The sequence below is a fragment of the Protopterus annectens genome, chromosome 9.part0, assembly GCF_019279795.1.
Source record: "Protopterus annectens isolate FY-2018-M chromosome 9.part0, PAN1.0, whole genome shotgun sequence".
Taxonomy (NCBI): domain Eukaryota; kingdom Metazoa; phylum Chordata; order Ceratodontiformes; family Protopteridae; genus Protopterus; species Protopterus annectens.
Window position 1 is genome coordinate 480,817,935 of NC_056743.1, and position 22,928 is coordinate 480,840,862.

Genomic DNA, 22,928 nt, shown 5'->3' on the forward strand with positions numbered 1-22,928 from the left:
TTGGATCCGAGATCCATCAGTTGAGGAAGAATGAAAATGAACAACACAGATGCGCAGTTATGGTGAGTACATAACTTTTAATGTGAAGTTGTTCGTTCTCGCCTTTCATTCTTACTGATGGGTTCGGAGCCGATCCGACTCGGCCTAATGCAAAAACTCGAGGTCTTCAACCAGTTCGAGGCCTACTCCCTATCCTATGATGCACTGGTGCTTCCCTCAGATCTCCTTTGCCGCTGCAAGAGATTGGGAGCGATTCACCAGCTCAGGCCAGTGAATTTGACTTTTTCTAATATTTAGCTTATATATATATATTATATTATATTAAGGTTTTTGTTATCTTGTTATTGTAAATTAGTGCTACCACTACTATCTCTATATTCTTAGCTATCTTTCTTCTCTTTTCCTTATGGCCATTTTTCTATTTAGGCCTTGTAAACTTCCCTATTGCTTAGCTAGTTAGTGTGATAACCTCGTGTGAAAATTCATAGATACATATACTTTGCTAAAGTGTGTGACAGTTTGAAAATATTTAGAAATAATTATTGTTTAGATAACTTGTTTGATTAGTTGTGCAGTGTGAATATATATATATATATATATATATATATATATATATATATATATATATATATATATATATATCTTTGCTTAGAGTGTGTAGTGTGTGTATATATATATATATATATATATATATATATATATATATATATATATATATATATATATATATATATATATATATATAGGTTTCTTGGTTCATTATCCTGTTTAAATTAAAAGGCTAATTTTTTCTTTGGCTGAAGCTCATTGTTGCTTTGTGAGCTTTGTGTGTGTGTGTGTGTGTGTGTGTGTGTGTGTGTGTGTGTGTGTGTGTGTGTGTGTGTGTTGTTGTATAGGAGAAATGTCTCAGGATAAGGATAAAGAGACTAAGCAATCCAAGTCAGGATTTAAGAAATGTCCTAAATGTGGACAGAAAATGTCCATTATAGATGGGCACACGGAGTGGGTGTATTGTTTGGGTGCATTACACCTTTAGGAGACTTGTTCCATCTGCCACTCATTTTGGTTATGTGTTTTGCATGAGAGAAGGAACAAATTACTGGTTAGAGGTTTAATAAAGTCTTCCTTTCACGAACAGTTGGATGAAGGTCAGTCCAGTCATTCCAAGTCCTCAGAAAAGTTTTCTACTACTGGATCTTCGGAGCCAGCAAAATCTACCAGTACATCTAAGCCTGACAAACAAACAACTTTGGCGCCACTGACTTTAGAGCTGACAGTTGTCATTGTAAGGAGCCAGTCCTCAGTACTGGAACCAGTAACTCCAATATTGAAATTACCAATACTGCAATCTGTAGTTTCATCGGCCTCATCTTCTCGGTCCTCAAGGAGCTTGTCTGACATGGACATGGATCGTGTGGTGCAGAAGCTACTTCAAACATTTGTCAGCTCGGACACCTCAAGCCTCGGAACTGACTAAAATCCCCCCTTCTACTTCTGTTCCTCCTCCAATCCGACTTGAAGTTTCGGAGCCGGAGTGCTCAGAACTGATGATAGTGGAGCCATCAGTACAGATGTCTGCTCCAGGACTTTCGGATCCAATATCTCAGACTGCTTCGGTGCCGACAGAGGAGTCTAGGAGCTGATACTCACCGGTCGGGTCCGGGGGTATAGTCGAACCGATATTTTGGGTCCAACTTTACCTCTCGGGTCTTCGACACGGGTGAGTTCAGTTCCTACCTCTGGCTCAGAGCCCACTGTTTTGGTACCGAGTGAATCCACTGTTTCTTTGGATCCAGGGGTTTCTTCGCATTGGGACCGTGGTGCCTTTGATGCCATGAGGAAAGTATTGTCCCCATGGACAGCCACTTCATCAGGTTTGGCAACTTCCTTCCCTAAAGCACCGGCATCTACTTCTGCGTCACAGATTCCACAGAAGCACAGAGACCCAGAGCCTCAGGAAGCCCCATTGGGCAAGCTCTGCTCTTCCGAGACCTCACCAGAATTTCCCACTGAGGAGGTACCTAGGAAGAGGTTATGCAAGAGGAAGCATATGGACTTCCCACAGGAACTCAGGAATCCGTCACTTCAGACACTGATTTAGATGAGTCAGAAGGGTCCCCAGGGTCACCCTCTGAAGATATCTCTTTTGCAGATATCTTGGACATCCATAAACAGAGGGGTGGCTGGTAGCCCATCAACCCTACTGATGATGAATCAGTCTACCTGAAGGCTTTCAGGTCTCAGCCATCTGCCACTTGGGTGACTCTGCCTTTCGATGAACTTATAGACATATTTGTTGAAAGGCATGGGAGTCTCCAGATACAGTGGAACCTGTCCCTAGGAGGTCCGACAAGTTTATTACCTCTCCACAGGCCAAGGCATTTCTTACTAAAGGAGTCCCTGTTGATGCCATGGTGGTGGCGGCCACCAAGAAAGAGTTATCCAAAACTTTGATGTCTGTCCTCCCACCCCCCCCAAATAAAGATTCTAGGATCATGGCCAGATATGGCAAGTGCATGTTTACTTCAGTGACTTTTGCCATTAGGTCACTGAATTATCTTACGAACTTCACTAGGCTACAAAGAGATCTCATTAAAGAGCTAGGAGCTACACTTCAGGGTTCAGTAGCTGTGGGGTCTCAGACAAGTATCCTCCCAGGTCTCTACCTTAATTCCATAGTAAACTCGTCCATGCGTCTGGTTTTGTACGCAGCTGATGGAGCGAGTAGAGCAGCGGCTTCAGGCATTGCTATTAGGAGACATTCCTGTATGTGCTTATGCCCATTTGCGGAGCCCTTTAAGTCATCCTTTATCAACACCCCTTTCGATGACTTGTCCCTTTTTGGACCCAAAGTGAAAGAAAAGCTTACCAGGAGTGAACAAGATGGAAAGACTCTATCTGCCATCTGAGTCCGTTTTTTCACACCTACCAGACCTTACCCCAAAGGTCAGAAAGGAGGAAAGATGTGGTTCTGTAAAACTCAAGGAGCCTTTCAGGACACTCGTGGTGAACCCCCCTCCAGAGGCAGAGGAGGGGGCAATAATGGAAGACACCGTCCGTGTGGCAGAGGGGGTCCGCAGAACCAGGGTGACAGAGATCATCTCTTTGGGAAGCCCTATCCATCGCTCCTGAGAGGAGGCCCACCTGTCCACATCTGAAGGCAGTCCGGGGATGCTTAGCTTTGTAGCCAGACGCCTGGCTAAAAATTTCAAAAGACAGCTGGGTACAAAGCATCTTTTTCAGAGATTACTCTATTCCCTCTCTTACCAACCCCCCCCCCCCATAAGCAAGATTGCAGATGTTCCACCCAGTCACAGGGAACAAGCAACCGTAGAAGTCCAAAGGTTGCTAGAAAAAAAAGAGTCATCCAACCGGTCCCAGCAGAGCACATAGGATCCAGAACTTACTGTAGGTTCTTTTTAGTTCCAAAGAAAACAGGGGACTAGAGACCTATTTTGGATCTCAGCAGACTGAACAAATCTGTAAAAAAGACAAAGTTCCGGATGGTCATGCTATAGTCGATACTCCCTTTTCTAGGGAAAGACAATTGAATGTGCTCGATCGATCTCCAGGATCTGTACTACCATATAAAAATGGCCAGACCATCCAGAGATCACCTGCTCTTTAGGCTGGGAGCCAGTCACTACCAATTTTGAGCTCTGCCCTTTGGTCTCACAACAGCCCCCAGAGTGTTCACCAAATGTATGGCAGTAGTCAAGGCTCACCTGAGACGCCAAGGATTCCAGGTGTTTCCATATCTAGACAACTGGCTCCTAACTGCCACCACCAGGCAACATCTCATACAAGTGAGGGACATGACCATGAATCTTTGCTGTCAGCTGGGGATTACCATAAATTTAGAAAAGTTTGCCTTATCGCCATTGCAGCATACCGTGTTTATAGGAGCAGACTTAGACACCACCACAGTGTCTGTGAAACTTCCACCAGAAAGGGTCTGTGATCTTCATCAGCAAGTTCTAACACTTTTTTCAAGAAGAAAAGGTCCGGCATCTCTAGTTCTCAAAATATTGGGTAGAATGGCGGCAGCAATCATTGCACTTCCACTAGGTCGAATGCACATACGCATACTCCAATGGATTCTTTTCACACAGTGGTCTTTTCAAAATCTACCAATGTCTCATCAGAAATCATGAAAACCTGCAAAAAGGACCTACACTGATGGCTAACGTCGCATTCGGTAACAATAGGCTGACCTTTTGTGTTACCAGCCTGGATTGCCACAGTGACCACAGACGCTTCCCTGATGGGGGGGCATTATCAGGGAAGGACAGCCCAAGGCACATGGATACAACATAAGGCCAATTTGCATATCAACGTCCTGGAGATGAGAGAGGTATTTCTAGTGTTGCAGTCCTTTCAAGACTCTTTCCCTGTAAGGACCATTGCAATCCAGACGGACAACATGTCCATAATCTGGTCCTTCAACAAACAAGGAGGGACCAGATCTTACCCCCAATGTCGAGAGATCCTGACAGTATGGCAGTGGGCAAGCTCTACCCAGCACTTTCTGATAGCAACGCACATCCTGGGGAGGTCCAACGTGATAGCAGACAAACTGAGCAGGGCAATTGTATTGCCTCACAAGTGGTCCCTGAAGAAAGAAGTAGCGGAAAGGATATTCTGCAAATGGGGTCAGCCTTGTTGCAATCTCTTTGCCACCCCCACAAACACGAAATGCAGCAGCTACTTTGCTTTAATCCCCCACCTGGGAGATGCCCCAAGGGATGTGCTTGTACACAATTGGCCCCCGGGCCTCCTTTATGCATTTTCTCCTTTCCCCTGATACCCAAAGTTTTACAGAAAGTCAGTGTTTTGGGAAGGAACATAATTCTCATAGCCCCTTACTGGCCTCGTCATATTTGGTTTCCATTCCTACGGCCTCATCTATTGGAAGAACCGTGGATCTTGGACCCAGTTCTAGACCTCCTGATTCACTCATCGGGGGCTCTTCAGCCATCTCTTCAGTCCCTCAAGTTGACAGCTTGGCTACTCCAATTCCAAATGTAGCCAGGTTTCAGAATATTTCAGCTGCAGCTCAGCATATACTGATATCCTCCCACAAATCTTCCACTAGGTAGTTATATCTTAGCAAATGGAAAAGATTGTCAGTATGGGCATTGAAAAATCACATTGATCCCTATTTAGCTCCTATATCTTCTGTTTTGGAATTTTTGACTGAACTATTCAGTGAGGGGGCAGCTGCCGCAACCATTCGAGTCCAATTAGCTGCAATGTCTAAGTTTCACCTTAGTATTCAAAGGTCTAATATTATGTCACACAGACTTTCCAAAGCATTTCTCAAAGGCACATTACATTTGAGACCACCCATTAAATTTCAGATTACCCTGTGGAATTTAAATTTTGTTCTTTCTCGAATCATCCTACCACCTTTTGAACCAGCCTCATCATGTGACTTGAAGTATCTGACATGGAAAACCATTACTTCTGCTCGAAGGGTTTCAGAGTTACAGGCCTTGTCCATTAAACCTCCATATACGATATTTCATAATGATAGTTTCTCTCCAGACAAATGCCTCATTTTTACTGAAAGTGTGTTCAGAGGCAAATCTCAATCAGTCTTTAGAGTTACCTGTTTTCTTCCCTAAATATGACAATAAGATGGAGTATGTGCTGCACAAGCTTGATGTTCACAGACAGCTTCGATTCTATTTAGATAGGACCAAAGATTTCAGGAAAACAGAACAGCTCTGTTTCTTTCTCAGATTCCAAGAAAGGTGCACCTGTGGCGAAAAACACTTTATCAAAGTGGTTATCAGACTGTATTTCTTTCATTTACAGTTCAGTAAATACACCACTACATCAAAAGATAATGGGCCGTTCTACTAGAGCTGTCTCAACCTCATCAGACTTTACTGCCAAACTACTGATAGCTACTATTTGTGCAGCAGCTACTTGGTCAAGGCCTCATACCTTCATCACTCATTACAGAGTAGATAGGGCCTCCAGGGACAGGGCTTCCTTTGGTTCCACTGTCCTAAAGAGTGTACTCCCGTGAGCCACCCGAGAAAGATGGTGCTTGGGATGATAATCCCTCAGTAAGAATGAAAGGTGAAATAGAACAACTTTACATAAAGAAGTTATGTACTTACCATAACATTCCATGTGAGTTGTTCAACTCGCCTTCATTCTTACGTCCCACCCCTCAACCCCCATCCAAGCTTCTTGGGGACCAAGTATTCACCTAAGACATGGTTGTATTGACCTTTATCTAGTTTTCCTCTGTTATTGGTATATCAAGAGTGACATGTACTTTATCGGCAGCAAACAAGATCTGAGGGAAGCGTCAGTGCATCATGGGATAGGGAGTAGGCCTCGAGCTGGTTGAAGACCTCGAGTGTTTGCATTAGGCTAAGTTGGAGCCGAGGATCCGCTCCGAACCCATCAGTAAGAATGAAGTTGAGATGAACAACTCGCATGGAATGTTATGGTGAGTACATAACTTGTTTTTTTCCATACTGGCCTGATGTTTTCATTTTTCAATGTTTTGTAATGTGGCATTTTGGTCTTTACATCTCAATTTAAGACATATCAACTGCTAAAAGAAAAATAATAAAAGATTGAATAAAATATTGAAGCATATGTGAATATGTATTCTGATTGCTTCTCCAACCACTAATTTTATCTCACAGACTTAATTAAAGAAGTCCTTACCTTGGATGATGAAGTACAGAGCCTAGCAACAGAGCTATATCAACAGAAATCCATTCTGATTATGGGCCGTGGGTATCATTATGCCACATGCTTGGAAGGAGCTCTGGTAAGGATTTATTTCTTTTTGTACTTGCAAGAATAATTTTTCTCCACTAGCTAAGAGTGTCAGCAAATAAAGTGTTTTGTGTGGCCTTCATGTGTTTTTCACTGGATATTTATTTGTTTCAGGTGAAATGTGGTGGCAGTACTCAACTTCTTCCATCAGATAAATACTTTAATCTCACATTAGCTTAACAGCAATAGATTTTGTTTTTGATTTATTCATCCTCATTTGGTTCATTTATACTACCGAGTTATGCTAAATCATTTAAAACAAAATAAAGTGCTTTGCCCAAAGCTGTATTTAAAAGATTTAAATGGCTCCATTACTTAGAATCCTTTGACATAAGTACAGAACAGTGGTTTCACTTCACTATAAAATTTAATACTCCTCAGTTTTTTTTGTGTTAAATAAGTGGCAGAGATGGAAAGTGTGTTGCATATTCTTTACACGTTGCTTGGTTGTTTTCTTCATCAGGCTTTACTGCTGCTAGTGGTGAAGCTGGAAGGTGTAGACAAGAGTATACACTTTGTCTGGGGGGGTATATAAGGCTGAGTCTTATACTGCTGTCTAAAGTGATGTATCAGGCAATAATAGTCTGTGGTACTTACATGAGCAGTTAATAGCCTGGTCACAGGTCAAGCTGATTGACCCATCTAGTCTGCTTATTTTCTTATTCATTTGGGTAAGCTGTATGTCTTGCTTAACAACCAACATATTTCTTCCACTCCGCTTAAGACTTTTCTTATGTCTGTACTGTGCATTTTTGAATTTATTTACTGTTCCTTAATCCTGTTTAGGCTTCAGAAAAGCTGATGTTCTTCGTGTTTCACTGCAGCAGTCCTAACCATTGGGTTATCCAGGCTGTGGTAGCTCTCAGTCGGTCTGAATACCAGAGTCAAGGTTTTGTGCATCAGCTGTTGTCGCTTGCTGGGTGACGTCAGGTCATCCAAGCTATAAAGGAGAGCAGGAGATGCCATTATCTCATTCTTTCTTGCTGTGGAGCCCATAGCAGAAGCAATTCGCAATAGTGCCAGTCGGCTGTTTCCAGATTTCGAACTTCAGCTGAAAATGTCTAAAGCTAAGTACCCCGTTGGGGATCCTTCCTTTTTCTTGCACTAACTGATGTCCAAAAAAGTCAATAACTGTCTTGCCTGTGGAAAGCAAATACCTCACCAAGACTTCCATTCTTACTGTATCACTTGCTTAGGCCAGATCACGACATACCCCACTGTTGGTTCTGTGCCCTCTTTAACGCTAGAACTATTCATCGTAGTGCACTTTTGTAGGCAATTATTTTTGTCTTCCATCTCCAATTACCGATATGGTGTCAGTCAGTCAGTCAGCAAACCGCAAATCTTCCAAATAAATGAAAAGATAAGGATAGAGGCAGACTGTAAAAGCTAAGCCTTCCTATGACACCACTGCTAAAAGGGTCATCAGTTCTTTGGAATTCAGTGAGGCGCTTTTGCAGCCCCTGATGCTTGACTCGATTACTTCGTAGGCCTCTACTGATACCCTTTCGGAGTTCTGTATGCCGCATATGACTGCATCGTCTAACGAGCCTTTGGCTGTCTCTTCCTCGGTTGGGTCTGGAACCGCTACGCAGGCACTGGCTTCCAAGGATACCGCTCACACTTCTGAATTCACTTCAAGGCCTTTGCCTTCTCCTCCGACTAACACACCGACAGCACCGAGGGATAAGCTTCAGGCCAGACTTAGAGCTACTTCAAAGAAAACAGCAAACAGTGTCCATTCCTCTACTCCTCCCCCTCCTCAAACTAGAATGCTTAAAATGACGGAGGATATCATCACTTTCATTCGGGGTAATCAGACCACTCCACCCAAAAGGATAAGGAAACCTTCTCCAGACATCCAATCAGATTTAGACTCAGAGAGGTCTGACTCCTCTGTTTTTGAAGAGGAAAATCCTCTTACTGCCTATGAAGACTCAGATGCAGAAGAATCTATTCCTTCTGTATCACCTCCGGAGGACTTTTCCTTTGGGGAAACCCTCCACACCCTCAGGGAACACTTCCAGTGGGAATCAATGGATTTCCCTCAATCCAAGAAAAGACTAAGAGAGTTTCTGGACTTACCCCAGCACAAGTCTCTGGCCATCCCACCCATCTTGGACGTGGGAGATGATGTTAACCAAGAATCCAGCCTTACCCTTGACTCCCTTCCACCTGGCCCCAGAAAACCTGACAGGTACTACAGGGTACCTCACTCACATAAATTCCTCTACAGAAATCGTATAACAGATCCAGAGGTGATTAGTCAGGGACCTAAGGGAGTTAAGGCTACCTCTGCAAAGAATCCTTCTCCCTCAGACAAAGAATCCAGGGCCCTGGACAAATAGGGTAAAAAACTATATACTTCTGCAACTTTAACTATAAAGGCTCTCAACTGTCAGTTTCATATGTTAAAATATCAACAGCACACTTTGGAACTTTTGAAACAGAAAATTTCTGCTTTTCCAGATTTTGCCAACAATAAACAGATAACAGAATTACAGCACTCTTTATCTCAGGTGGCAAAACACTCCTTGCACTGTGGATTTGACGCCCTAGAAGCTTCTAGCAGGGCAGCAGTGACAGGATCTGTTATTAGAAGACATGCATGGCTGAAGGAATAACCTCTGCCTGATCATGTCAAAGCTAAAATCATGGATGCATCTCTTGTCAAAGACCACTTGTTCGGACAGAAAACTGAAGAGGTATTTAAAAAGTTGGAAGACAAAGCAAAATCGATGCAGACTGTTAAAGATTTTCTTCAAGTACACCCTCCTAAGTTCAGCAGAAATTTTCCCTCTAAACACTGGTCCTTTCCTGCACCAAACAAGCAGGCACAATGCAAAACCCGTAGGGACAGACCCACCAGGACTCAAACTCAGGGCCAGCAAAGAACAAAACAGTGGCCCCTGTCAAACACTAGAGCAGAGAGTTCAAAAGCAACCCTGTATGGAAAAAACTCTCAGTGACTACCTTTCCCATCTCTCTGCCTGCCTCCACCACACCAGAAACTAGGAGGAAGGCTGTATGCAGAGACAATTGGAATTCTATAACAAAAGATCAATGGATCTTAAAAATCATTGCTCAAGGATACAAATTCACTTTCCAAGAACTACCACCTCCAAGAGGTACCCAGAGCTACCTCCAAAGCAGTGGGCAGAAGCACTAAACAAGTGCAAAACCTAATATCCCTAGGGGCAGTAGAACCTGTACTTCCAGAACAAGTTGCAAAAGGATTCTATTCTAGACTATTCCTTGTTCCTAGAAAGGAGGGGACTTGGCATCCCATCCTTGACCTATCCTTTCTCAATACCTTCCTAGTAATCCCAAAATTCAAACTGCTTACCTTACAAACTTCTAGCAATGCTGCCAAAGCTTGGATGGTCACCTTACACCTAAAGGATGCTTACCTGCACATCCTAATAAAGGAATCATGCAGAAAATTCCTGCGGTTCAGAGCAGGATCGCTGCACTTTCAATTCTCTGCTTTGCCCTTTGGCTTATCTACTGCTCCCAGGATATTCACCAGATGTCTAGCTCCTGCCATTGCCTTTTGCAAACAAAACAATGAACAGATTTACTCTTACTTGGATGACTGTCTCATCCAGGCAGACTGCAAGGAACTGCTCTTACAGCACCTTCCATTTGTAAAAACCCTACTCATCTCTCTGGGGTTCACTATCAACGAAAGGAAATCAAAACAGACACAAACAAGGAAAATCATATTTCTGGGAGCCTTACTGGACACAGAATAGCAATTGGCCTTTCTGTCCCCAGAAAAATAAAGTTTCCTATCAAAATACTTCACTACTGTGGCTTCCCAAACCCAGCTTTCTGCCAGAAAGGTCATGCAAGCTCTAGGGTACATGGCCTCATGTATCCTCCTAACACCTCTGGCCAGACTACGCATGAGGAAAAGTCACTGGTACTTAAGGAATCTATAGTGTCAACACTCACAACCTCTGGACACCTCCCTGCCTGTAATCCCTTGCATAAGATCCGAGTTCCTCTGGTGGGACCAGGCCTGTGCTCTGAACAAGGGACTTCCATTCACCTTCTGTCCATCAGACCAGACCATAACTACAGATGCTTCGGACATAGCCTGGGGCGCCCACCTAGAACGCAGATGCGCTCAAGGTCTCTGTGACGCACAAATACTACCCTTGCACATCAGCCAAAAGGAAATGATAGCAGTGCAAAACTCTCTGGCATCCTTCAAACTCTACCTAAAACCAGGGGACTTCTCATAAAAACAGACAACACCACAGTCATATGGTACATCAACAAACAGGGAGGGACTCAATCTTACCCCTAGTGCAGACTAGCCATGAACCTGTGGCTAGCAGCCTCATCCATGGGACTACATCCTATAGCCCAGTACCTACCGGGCATCAACAACACCATAGCAGACCACCTAAGCAGAAACCTGCTGGACCCACACGAATGGCAACTCCACAGAGACATTTTTCTGCAAATTACCCACACATGGGGAACCCCCCAGGTAGACCTCTTTGCCTCTCATTTAAATCACCAAGTACAAAAATTCTGCACCAGGGAGTACCATCACCTGGCCTGGAAGGTCGATGCCCTGACCTTCCCTTGGAATACCCTCTTTGTGTATGCATTCCCACCTCTACCTCTCATTCCAAAAGTATTAATCAAGATAAGGGAGGAAAAACCAAGAGCAATACTCATTGTCCCAGATTGGCCCAGACAGCATTGGTACCCACTGCTGCGCAGCCTATCTCACCAGCCCCCCTGGCACCTACGTCTGATACCTCACTTGTTATCGCGGGGGTGGGGGGGCAATGCTGCATCCAGACCTTCAGACACTCAAGCTCTCAGCATGGCTTATTTTACCAAAACCAACAAGGAATCTATGCTAAGCAAACAAGTCCTTGACATCATCACAGAAGCCAGAAGGCCCAGCACCAGAAAAATCTTACGCTGGAAAATGGAAAAGATTCTGCTCCTGGAGCCAGTCCAAGGGGGCAGACATACATCCGTCCTACATTCCTCTTATTGTAGATTATCTTGATGAGCTTCTTAATAAGGGTTGCTCCTTCTCTTCCATATAGATCCATGCCTCTGCCATCTCGATACACTTTGATACAGAACAGCCATTGATGTCCTTCTATTCCTATGTTGCAGTATTCTAGGTGTGGGATTTCCTGCCCTCAAGCGACACGTATGTCAGCTTGGCTGTTGCAGCGTGCATGGGACGTCACACGTAGGGCCATAAACCACGGGCCTTAAATGTGATGTCTGCATGCACAATCCTCAGAACTTTTTAGCAGCAGACGACATTCACGTCGTACGAAAGCTTCTTCACACACATCGCATCTTAAAGATAAGCAGCCCATTGGGTTTCAAACGTTCATATTTTTGATGATTGTTATAGCTAACGCTTGGTTGTTGTAGCCTTTAGCTGATGTTAGGAAAAATGGGAAAGTGCCAATGCGGGCGCCAGATACCCCACAAGGATGCCAATGACAGGTGTGTTTTTTTGTCTAGGCCAGGAACACGATCACTCCTCCTGCGCTGTCAGTCGTTTGTGCCTAAAACCTTGCACAGCTATTTTGCCGCATTAAATCTCTACCTTGAGAACCAACACCTCAAATGGTTAGCCCTTAGGATAGATCCTACACCTGAATCTTCACATAAGAAGGCCAAGTTTCCTAGGACTTCTTCACCTGCCGCTCCGCTTACCGATGCACCGCCAACTGCCGATCTGGGGGTTGAGGCATGCTCGGAGGATCCGTCAATTGCAGTGACATCCCTCAAGGAAGCCATTTTGCAGCGGATGACCAGTACGCCCTCGGAGCTCACTCAGACATCGACACCCGTCAAGATCAAGTGGGAAGCAGTTTCGGTGGTACCTCCATCAGGGATCCAGACTTCGGATGTGCTAATCTCCAGACCCGACACCAGGCCTCTCTCTACTTCCTCTCTGGCCAAAAGCAGAAAACTTAAACATACCTCCTCTTCTTCAGACGTCACACCGGATTGGCAGGCCTTCACTTCCTCTCTCATGCAGGCCTTCATTGCCCTTAGGCCTTCAGCCTCAGCCATTTACACCCTGCCGCTTCTGAGCCCTAGGCATGTCTCTGCTTCTTCCCTCCCATCCATAACCCCTCAGGTCAGGGAAGAAGAACGACTCTTCTTTCTCTTCATCAGAGGAGTCCATTTCTTATGTTTCCCAGATTGCCTTCCCCGGGAATATTACTCTCCGGATGAGGAATCTGTGGAGGGGAACTCTCCACCTGAGGACATTACTTTTGGTGAGACCATCACCAAGGTGAAGGATTACTTTAAATGGGACACTTCCCAAATGACAGTCACCCAAAAAAGGTAGTTTGAACTGCTGCAAGTGGAATCACCCTCCCCTTCAGCAGTTCCCCCTGTTCTGCCTGTTTACTTGGATGCCTTCAACGTGGCCTCTAAGGCCTGTAACTCCCAGCCTCCGGCCCCTAAGCATCCTGACCACTTTTGTAAAGTACCAGGGGGCCACAAATCTGTAGTTAAGCCACCCTTGATGGACCCAGATATTGTTGCCACGACAGCAGATAAGCAATCTAGACTGCTGCCCTCTGCCTCCCTACTACCCACTGACAAAGACAGTAAGTACATTGATATGATGGGGAAGAAGGTGTACGCTTCTTCTACTTTGGTTTTCAGACCCATAAATTATCAAACGCACATGACCAAGTACGCATTAATAGACTTGGTCTCTCAAGCCTCCTCCATGCTGGCTTCCTTGCCTGGCAGTCCCAGCAAGACGGACATCTCATCCAAACTTTCCTTGGCCCAACAGGTAGCCAGTCACGCCATAAGGTGCAGCTACAGTGCTGCAGAAGCATCCACCAGGTCTGCAGCATCTGCTTCAGCCCTCACTAGGTACCCATGGCTAAGACTCCAGAACCTCCCCAAGGACTTCAAGGCTAAAATTCTGGATGCCCCTTTGGACCACAATGTGCTGTCGGAAAGCAGTCCGCTGACGTTTTTAAAAATCTACATGAAAAAAAAGCAAAGAACTCCAGGACATTAAGCATCTGCTGCTGTCGCCCATACCCAAGTATTATAGGAACTACCCTGCTAAGGCTACCCTTGTAAGACTCCACAGCCCTCCTCTTCCAGGTGCAGGAGAGGGGCTAGAAGACCTACCAACTCCAGATCCTCTGCTCCACCACAGCAACCCAGCCAGCCCTTTCAGGATAGAGGAGGCCTCAGTAATGCATGACTGCCTTGCCCACCTCACCCTCTCAGCCCACCTTTTCCACTGTCTTCCCCTTTGGCAATCCATCACTTCAAACCAGTGGGTCTTAAACATTATCCAAAAAGGGTACCTCGTATCCTGGAAAGAGAAGCCACCCAGAAGAGGCATCCCTTTCCTACCCAAAAAACAAGCCCATCTCATGCCACAGGTTCTGGCACATCTTTTAAAGCTAGGCACCATAGAACCTGTCCCTGCAGGACAGGAAGGAAAGGGGTTTTACTCCCGTCTCTTCCTGGTCCCCAAAAAAGATGAGCCCTGGAGAGCCATCTTAGGTCTGTCCTTTCTAAACCTTCATCTTCAGGTATTTTCTTTCAAAATGCTGTCACTCCTCACCCAGCTGCCTCTCATTCTAGCCAAGGCATTCATGGTTACCCTAGACCTACAGGAGGCCTACCTGCACATACCCATCAGGAATTCCCTCAGACAATTTCTCCATTTCTCTGGGCCTTCCTCTCATTTCCAATTTACTGCCTTGCCCTTTAGTTTATCCACTGCCCTTAGGGTCTTTACAAAGTGCCTTGCCCCAGCTATTGCCTTCTGCAGAACTCAGGGATACAGATTTACCCTTATCTGGATGACATCCTGATTCTGGCACAGTCCAGGGATGCTCTATTGATGCATCTACATTTCACCATGTCCCTTCTGCAGAAACTAGGATTCACCATCAACCTCCCCATATCCTCTCTGATCCCAAGTCTGGGCAAGATTTTCCTCAGCTGCAGAATCAGAACAGACACAATGATGGCCTTTCTACCTCAGGACAAGGTTCTGTCTCTAACTTCACACTTCCAGGAAGCTCTACTATCCCAAAAGTTGATGGCAAGGTAATTTATTTGTCTCCTGGGTTTAATGGCAGCAATCATCCCCATGCTACCACTGGCAAGAATGCACATATGCAAGCTACAGTGGTTCCTGAAGAATACCTCATCCCACCACCTATATCCCCTAGATCAGGCCACCCCCCTCCTTCCCTGTCTGAAAACAAAAATCAGCTGGTGGATCCAGCAAGTGCAATTGAACCCAGGGCTTCCACTACAGCCCCCCACCCCAACCAAAGTTATGCATAGATGCCTTAGATTTAGGTTGGGGAGCAACTCTGGCCCCTTACAGGATTCAAGAAAAATGGCATCCCTCTCTTCAGACCAAACACATCAATATCAGGGAAATGACAGCAGTTTTTTTTTTAGCTCTAAAGACCTTCACTCCCCTTCTGGTTCCAGGGGTGCTTCAGATTGTCACCGACTACACCACGGTGATATGGTACCTCAACAAGCAGGGAGGAACAAAGGCCTATCAGCTGTGCAGTCTATCTCTGCTGATATGGGACTTAGCCTGTCACCTCAACTTAGTCCTGCAGGTGGTCTACATCCCCTCACAGGACAACCACCAAGCTGACCTCTTGAGCAGGACCTCCTTGCCTCAGCACAAATGGATGCTGAACAGAGAGGTCTTCTTAGACATAGTCAGTCGGTGGGGTCCTCCACAAATAGACCTGTTTGCCTCCCCCCAGAACAGGCAATTGCAATACTTTTGCTCAAAAACCCACTCCCCTCTAGCATGGAGAGTGGACGCTTTCAGCATCTTTTGGGAGGGGAAGTTCCTTTATGCCTTCCCCCCATTCCCACTGATTCATAAAGTCCTAATGAAAATTCAGAAGGACAAACCAAAAATCTTGTTAGTGACTCCCTACTGGCCAAGGCAGCACTGGTTCCCCCTACTTCACAAGCTAGCCAAGGGCAATCACTTCAAGTTACCCTACAAGGTGGACCTACTGTCACAAGACAAAGGAACTCTCCTACGCCCACAGTTACAGATGTTGTCTCTGACTCTGTGGGTGATAAACTTTTGATCTCTTTCAGACACCACTACTCAGAGCCACTACTCAGAGGACGTGCCTTCAGTCCTAAGAGAGACAGGGAAACGTACTACCAGAAAATCTTACCTGGCTAAATGGGAAAGATTTGCAAAATGGTGTCTGCAAAAAGGAAAGGACCCTACCTCCATGGAGGTTCCCCTGGTTCTAAACTACTTCTGTCAGTTGATAAAAAGTGGCCTTTCTTATTCTTCTGTTAAAGTACATCTCTCGGCCATATCAGCCTGCCTGCCCCTGGAACCCCCTTTGCTAGCCAGGTCTGACATAAAGCTCTTCCTTAAAGGGGTGTTGCACATGAGACCATCTAGGAAACATATCCCTCCGCCTTGGGACCTTAACTACATCTTAGAGAAATTAACCCAACATCCCTTTGAACCTGCCGGGCCTTCCTCCTTACAGATGTGTACAAGGAAGATGGTCCTGCTGGTGGCTATCATTTCAGCCAGAAGAGTGTCAGAATTGCAGGCTCTAATGGTCTGTCCCCCCTACACCGTCTTCCACAAAGACAGGGTGTCCCTGCTAACCAACCCCTCCTTTATGCCCAAGGTGGTCAATGATCTCTCTCTTAACCAATCCATTCATCTGCCCACCTTTTTCCCGTCACCCACTAAGGAAGGGGAGAGGATACTGCACTCCCTGGATGTTCACAGACAACTTAGATTTTACCTGGACAAGACCAAGGCCGTCAGAAAGAGTAATCAGCTCTTTGTCTCCTTCCACCCCAGACCCCAGGGCAAGGCAGTCTCCAAGCAAATCATTGCATGCTGGATCAGGAAAGCTATTTGCTTCTGCTACTCTCACCATGGAAAGGAACTCCCAAGGGGATTCAAGGCCCATTCCACTAGAGCTGTGGCCACCTCAAGGGCCTTCATGAAAGGCGTAGACACAGCATCCCTTTTGGAAGCAGCCACCTGGGTCACTATCCACACCTTCACCAAGCATTACAAATTGGACCGAGTTTCCAGAGCTAGGACAGGATTCGCAAGGACAAACCTGCAGATTCTTGTAGAACCCTCTTCTTCTATCACCACCCGTTCATCCTCTTAAGCTGTGATATGCTCCCACACCTAGAATACTGTAAGATAGGAATAGAAGGTCATAGAATAGTTGTGTAAAACCTTATCATAACCATAGATGTCCTTCTCTTCCATGTTGCAGTATTCCTTCCCGCCCACTAGTCCCCCCAGGTCTTATTCCTTACCTGTACTACCTACATTACAGTAGGACTCCAAGTCACACAGCTGTAAGCAACTGGCATCCCTCCTGCTGGGCCTTATTCTCTGCCTGCTGGCCTTCAGGTTCTGAGGATTGTGCGTGCAGACATCACATTTAAGGCCCCTGGTTTATGGCTCTACGTGTGACGTCCCATGCACACTGCAGCAGCCAAGCTAAAGCTTTTGTATAGAAGCCGACATACGAGTCACCTGAGGGCAGGAAATCCCACACCTAGAATACTGCAACATGGAAGAGAAGGGCATCTATGGTTATGGTAAGATTTTACACAATTATTCTTTCTCCCATCCTCTTATCAAACAATTCCTTAGAGGAGCCTCTAATATCAGGCATCCCAGAAGACAGCCCACCCTCAACCAGGCCATCCACCTGCCTACATACTTCCCTAACCCTCAGAACAAGGGGGAAAGAATACTGCATTCTTTGGATGTGCACAGGCAACTCAGATTTTATCTGGATCGTACAAAGACAATCAGGAAAACTGACCATTTCTTGGACAGCTTTAAAATAGGGGCACAGGGGAAACCAATATCCAAACAGACCATTTCCAAATGGATAGCACACTGCATCCAATTTTGATAACTCCTTGCATAGAAAACCACTCCCTAGGACCATCAGAACCCAATCCACTAGGGCAACTTCTACTTCCACTGCATTCCTTTAGAGGGGTACCCACCAAGGACATCCTGGATGCTGCCACATGGACTTCAGTCCACAACTTCACCAAACATTACCATCTGAACCTATTCTCAAAAGCTAGGGCTGGGTTTCCCTCTGGAATTCTGCAGGGCATGCTCACCCAATCTTAAGTTTGTATTGACCTTCCACCCTTCTCCTCAGCTTTGGGAATCTTCCCAATGGTTAGGACTGCAACAGTGAAACACGAAGAACATAGTACAGATGTTCTTCGTGTTTCACTGTTGCAGTCATTACATTTGGGTAATCTGCTGGCAGGTTGCCCTCAGTTGGCTTGAATAACAAAGTCTTGGGTCCTGCGTCGGTTGCTGTCTCCTCTTCCATGACGTCAGGTCGTCAGGGGTATAAAACATGCAGTTGATGCAATTTTAATCAGTCTTTCTTGCCGCGCACTGCCCGAAGCAGAAGCAGTTTGCGAGTGCCGGTCGGCCAGCTCCTGAAATTTTCGTTTTCGAGATTCAGAACCGAAGTCTTCAAACTAAAGCTAAGTACCCCGTTGGGGAAACTTTTTCTTGCTCCTTACCGATGACAGTAAAAGTTAATAATTGCATTACTTGTGGGAAGCAAATACCTCATAAGGATTTTCATTTGTACTGTATTCCTTGCCTAGGCCCTGACCACAATGTGCCTTGCTGTCGGTTTTGTGCTAAATTTAACCAATGCACTATTAAGCGTCAGTATATTTTTTCCTTCTAAATATTTTGGTTCAAGATTTAACTACCCTGAAATGTCGTCGGTTAGCAATCCAACTACCGGAGTTCACAAAAAACGCAAGGGAAAAGACAGAGACAGACCGTCGAGGTCCAAAACCAACAACGAAGCTTCTCCTAAGCCAGTCGCCAGTTCGCCGGTACTCAGTGAGGCGCTTTCGCAGCCTCTGATACCCGCTACTTTTGAGTCGCAGGCCACTACCGAGACACATTCGGAGTCCGGTATGCCGCGAGATTTGCAAAGTATTGAACCTGCGGATGTCTCTCCTTTGGATGGCTCCAGATGGCTCCAGAGCCGCTGAGCAGGCACCGGCTTCTGAGAGTTTTTTCAGGCCTCAACATTTTTATATTAAACGGATGCATCAGACTATGCTTGGGGGGCCCACCTGGCAGGGAGATGAATTCAGGGCAAATGGAGCCCAAACCAAATGCATCTGCATATCAACCAGAAAGAAATGCTAGCTGTTCAGACTGCTCTGACAGCCTTCAAGGACTTACTTCATCCAGGACAACTACTGATAAAGACGGACAACACCACTGTTATGTGGTACATAAACTAGCAGGGGGTACCCATTCCTACCCCCTCTGCAGAGTAGCCATGGCCTTGTGGAACACAGCCTTGACTTACCAAATGCATCTTCAAGTTCAATTCCTGCCAGGAAAGCAAAATACTCTGGCAGACAAACTAAGCAGAAATCTTATGGACCCGCAAGAATGGAAACTGGATCCACAAATCTTCAACATGTTAACACAGAAATGGGGAAGCCCAGACATAGATCTATTTGCCTCTCCCCAAAACTATCAGTTGGACAAATTCTGCATGAGAACTCATCACAAAAAAGCATGGAAAGTGGATGCTCTATCCTTCAGTTGGAAAAACCTGTCAGTCTATGCCTTTCCCCCTCTGCCTCTACTCTCCAAGGTCTTACTAAAAGTCAGACAGGAAAAACCAAAAATGATTTTAATTGCTCCAGACTGGCCTCGCCAACACTGGTATCCGCTTCTAAGGAATATGTCACACCTTCCTCCATGGTACTTGCCTCAGACACATCACCTACTGTCTCAGCAGAACTATCAAATTCTGCACACTCAGCTCCAAACTCTGAATTTTGCAGCATGGCTAATCAACTAATTATTCAAACCACATCTCTCAGTAAACCTGTGATGGATGTCATTTTGGAAGCCAGAAGGCCTAGTACTAGAAAATCTTATGCTGATAAATGGAAGAGATTCTGTGCTTGGAACCAAGAACAGGGAATAGACACAGCAAAGCCCAATATTACTCAGATTTTACAATACTTAACTGAGATGCTTGACAAGGGCTTATCCTTTTCTTCAATAAAAATCCATGCCTCTGCCATCTCGACTCATTACAACACAGAGCCTCCTCTCTTTTCTCACCCACTGCTAAAACTATATCTCAGAGGGGCCAAAAATTTAAGGCCTCCCAGGAGAGCGCCAACTCCCGCACGGGACCTCAATTTTGTGCTGAAAAAACTCACCCTACCTCCTTTTCAACCAGCAGCTACTGCGGATATAAAATTTCTTTCTTGGAAGACAGCTTTCCTTTTGGCAGTCTCTTCAGCTAGAAGGATTTCAGAACTACAGGCTCTCATGGCAGTGGAGCCTTTCATTATATTTTACCGGGAGAGGGTGGCCCTCAGGACCAATCTTTCCTTTATGCCTAAGGTTGTATCCAGTGTGGCTCTTAACCAAACCATTCACCTGCCAACATTTTTCCCAAATCCGCAGAACAAGGGGGAGTGGATTCTGCATTCATTGGATGTACACAGACAGCTAAGATTCTACTTGAAGAGGACAAAATTTCTAAGAAAGTCTGAGCAACTACTGGTAGCATTTGCTGCAGAATCAGAGGGGAAGGCTATATCAAAGCAGACTATTTCTAAATGGATAAGCCACTGCATTTGTTTTTTCTGTTTGCACCATGGTAAACCTGTGCCAAAGGGGATCAGGTCCCATTCCACCAAGGCTGCCTCTACTTCAGCAGCTTTTCTCAGAGGGTTCCTTACCAAAGACATTCTAGAAGCTGCTGCTTGCAGCTCTGTTCATACGTTCACAAAGCATTACCATTTACCTCTCTTCTCTAAATCCAGGGCAGGCTTTGCCACTGCAGTCTTGCAGGGACTTATAGCTGATCTTAATGCAGTTTAGCTCCATCCTCCCATCCATAGCTTTGGGATTCTACCCAAATGTAATGACTGCAGTAGTGAAACACGAAGAACATAGTACAGTTGTGTACTGTTACCATAAATGTAGATATTCGAGTGTATTCACTGTTGCAGTCCGGGTTACCCACCCGCCATCCCCTATTCTATACCTTTTCTTTCCTTCACTATGCTCAAAAGCCTTTGTGGTGTATTTGCTTTTAGTTGAATGTAAATTTTGTGTTTCTAAGGTGCATTTATATATATTTACTGTTTATTTATATATTTTTGCACCCCATTTGGGGGGCACCTGACATCTGGGGCAAGAAAAACTAATTAAAATGGCATCAGCTGCATGTTTTATACCCCTGACGACCTGACGTCATGGAAGAGGAGACAGCAACCAATGCAGGACCCAAGACTTTGGTATTCAGGCTGACTGAGGGCAACCTGCCAGCAGATTACCCAAATGTAATGACTGCAACAGTGAATGCACTCGAACATCTACATTTATGGTAAGTGTACACAAATCTACTTTGTGTGCACTCACCATAAATGTAGATATTCAAGTGGGTTCACTGCTGCAGTCATGCTTTCCCTCCCTACTTCCCCCTGATATTTGCTTTCCTTAGAGAGACATATTTCTATTGGGCTCTTTGACCCCAAGACTACTAATTGTTATTAACATTGGACTTCTTTGGTTGGTTAAAGCAAGAAAAACTGAGGTAATGGCATCGCCTGCTCTCCTTTATAGCTCGGACGGCCTGACGTCACCCAGTAAGCGACAGCAGCTGACACACAAAACCTTTACTCTGGTATACGGACCGACTGAGGGCTACCACAGCATGGATAACCCAGTGGTTAGGACTGCAGCAGTGAACACACTCTAACATCTATATTTATGGTGAGTATACACAACTGTACTTTCTAGGCATCTGTCAGCCTTTCTGTAAAGTAGTGATTGTATTTGCTTTGTGTAGAATGGTTGCTCAGCAGTTAGGGTTTCTGCCTCAAATCTGTGTGTCTATACCATTTTATTTGTTACACAGACATGTGTGCATACTGATCTGTGGATCTGTACCATTTTCTGTATCCAGGGTTGGGCATCCTTGGATTTAGAGTACATATTTAGTGATTGGGAGTGGCACAGCCACCATTTGGGTGCAGGAAGCTTGCCCCACCACCAAAACATTGTTTATTTTCATTTACTGTATTTTTTACTATGCATACTTTTCAGTATTCTTTCTGGGTTTTTGAGTTTCATTGCCGTATAGCTTTTAGGATTTTGGTCTCAATTTTAATGATTTTTAAGCTGTTTAAGTTCAGCCTTACAATAGCTTATGAGGGGTTGCTGTTTGGTAAACACGATGTTTGCTGCTGCTCATTCCCAGTGCATCACCCCTTCACTGTGTACTAAAATAAGCACCATGACAGTTTGATATTGAGGAACTCCAGCAAGATAAAAAATGATGCACCTAGGTATAAATAAGAAACGTTGAGCCCCAGCAAAATTAATGACATCAGTGTGTACATTGTTGTGGCTAGTAGCTACAGGTTAGGAGGGTTGGAAACACCCATAAAGATATGTAGCAAAAGAATGAAGAGGCTAACTGAAACTGGAGATGATTACCATGGGGTAAGGGCCAACCTACTGAATTTGGTTCCAGTTTTGTAAACGTAACTCATTTGGGCAATTTGCATGTCTACCAGCTGTCCTTCAACAGTAACCTGCAAACTTGACATAAACACAGTGTGATCTAATCTTCCCCTTGAGCTAGTTGTTAGTTGAGCTTCTCATCCTAACCACTGACTGTCAGAAGCAAAGACATAACTTGGATGCTGTGTTCTTCCCACCATGACAGCAGACTTATTTAGAAACCATATCTGTTGCAGCACACTTTATCTGTTTGCCACAGTGTACAGGAAAAAAACACCCATAAAAAGTAACTTTGGAGCAGATATAGGAGGGGAAGAGAAAGAAGTGAAACCAACAACATATATACTAGGTGTTCAGGTAGCTTGATGCCATGAAGAGACTAGAGAACGACTGGGCCAAAATTATTATTATTTTTCAGTCATTTAGTGAAATCCAACTCTTTGTGACCTCAAGGAATTCAACATGTCAGGCCAGTTAGGAACTGCTTTAAGTTCAAGCTGATTCAAGTATT

At 45.0% G+C, this 22,928-nt stretch overlaps 1 protein-coding gene across 1 annotated transcript in view; it reads left to right on the forward strand.

Annotated features, from left to right (window-relative positions):
* LOC122811285 (glutamine--fructose-6-phosphate aminotransferase [isomerizing] 1) overlaps positions 1-22,928 on the forward strand; it is a 1,619,377-nt gene that overhangs the window by 1,400,579 nt on the left and 195,870 nt on the right. The window contains exon 16 of the mRNA XM_044083027.1: positions 6,672-6,799. Within this exon, the coding sequence (XP_043938962.1) occupies positions 6,672-6,799 (128 nt within the window). The remainder of the gene's footprint in view (positions 1-6,671; positions 6,800-22,928) is intronic.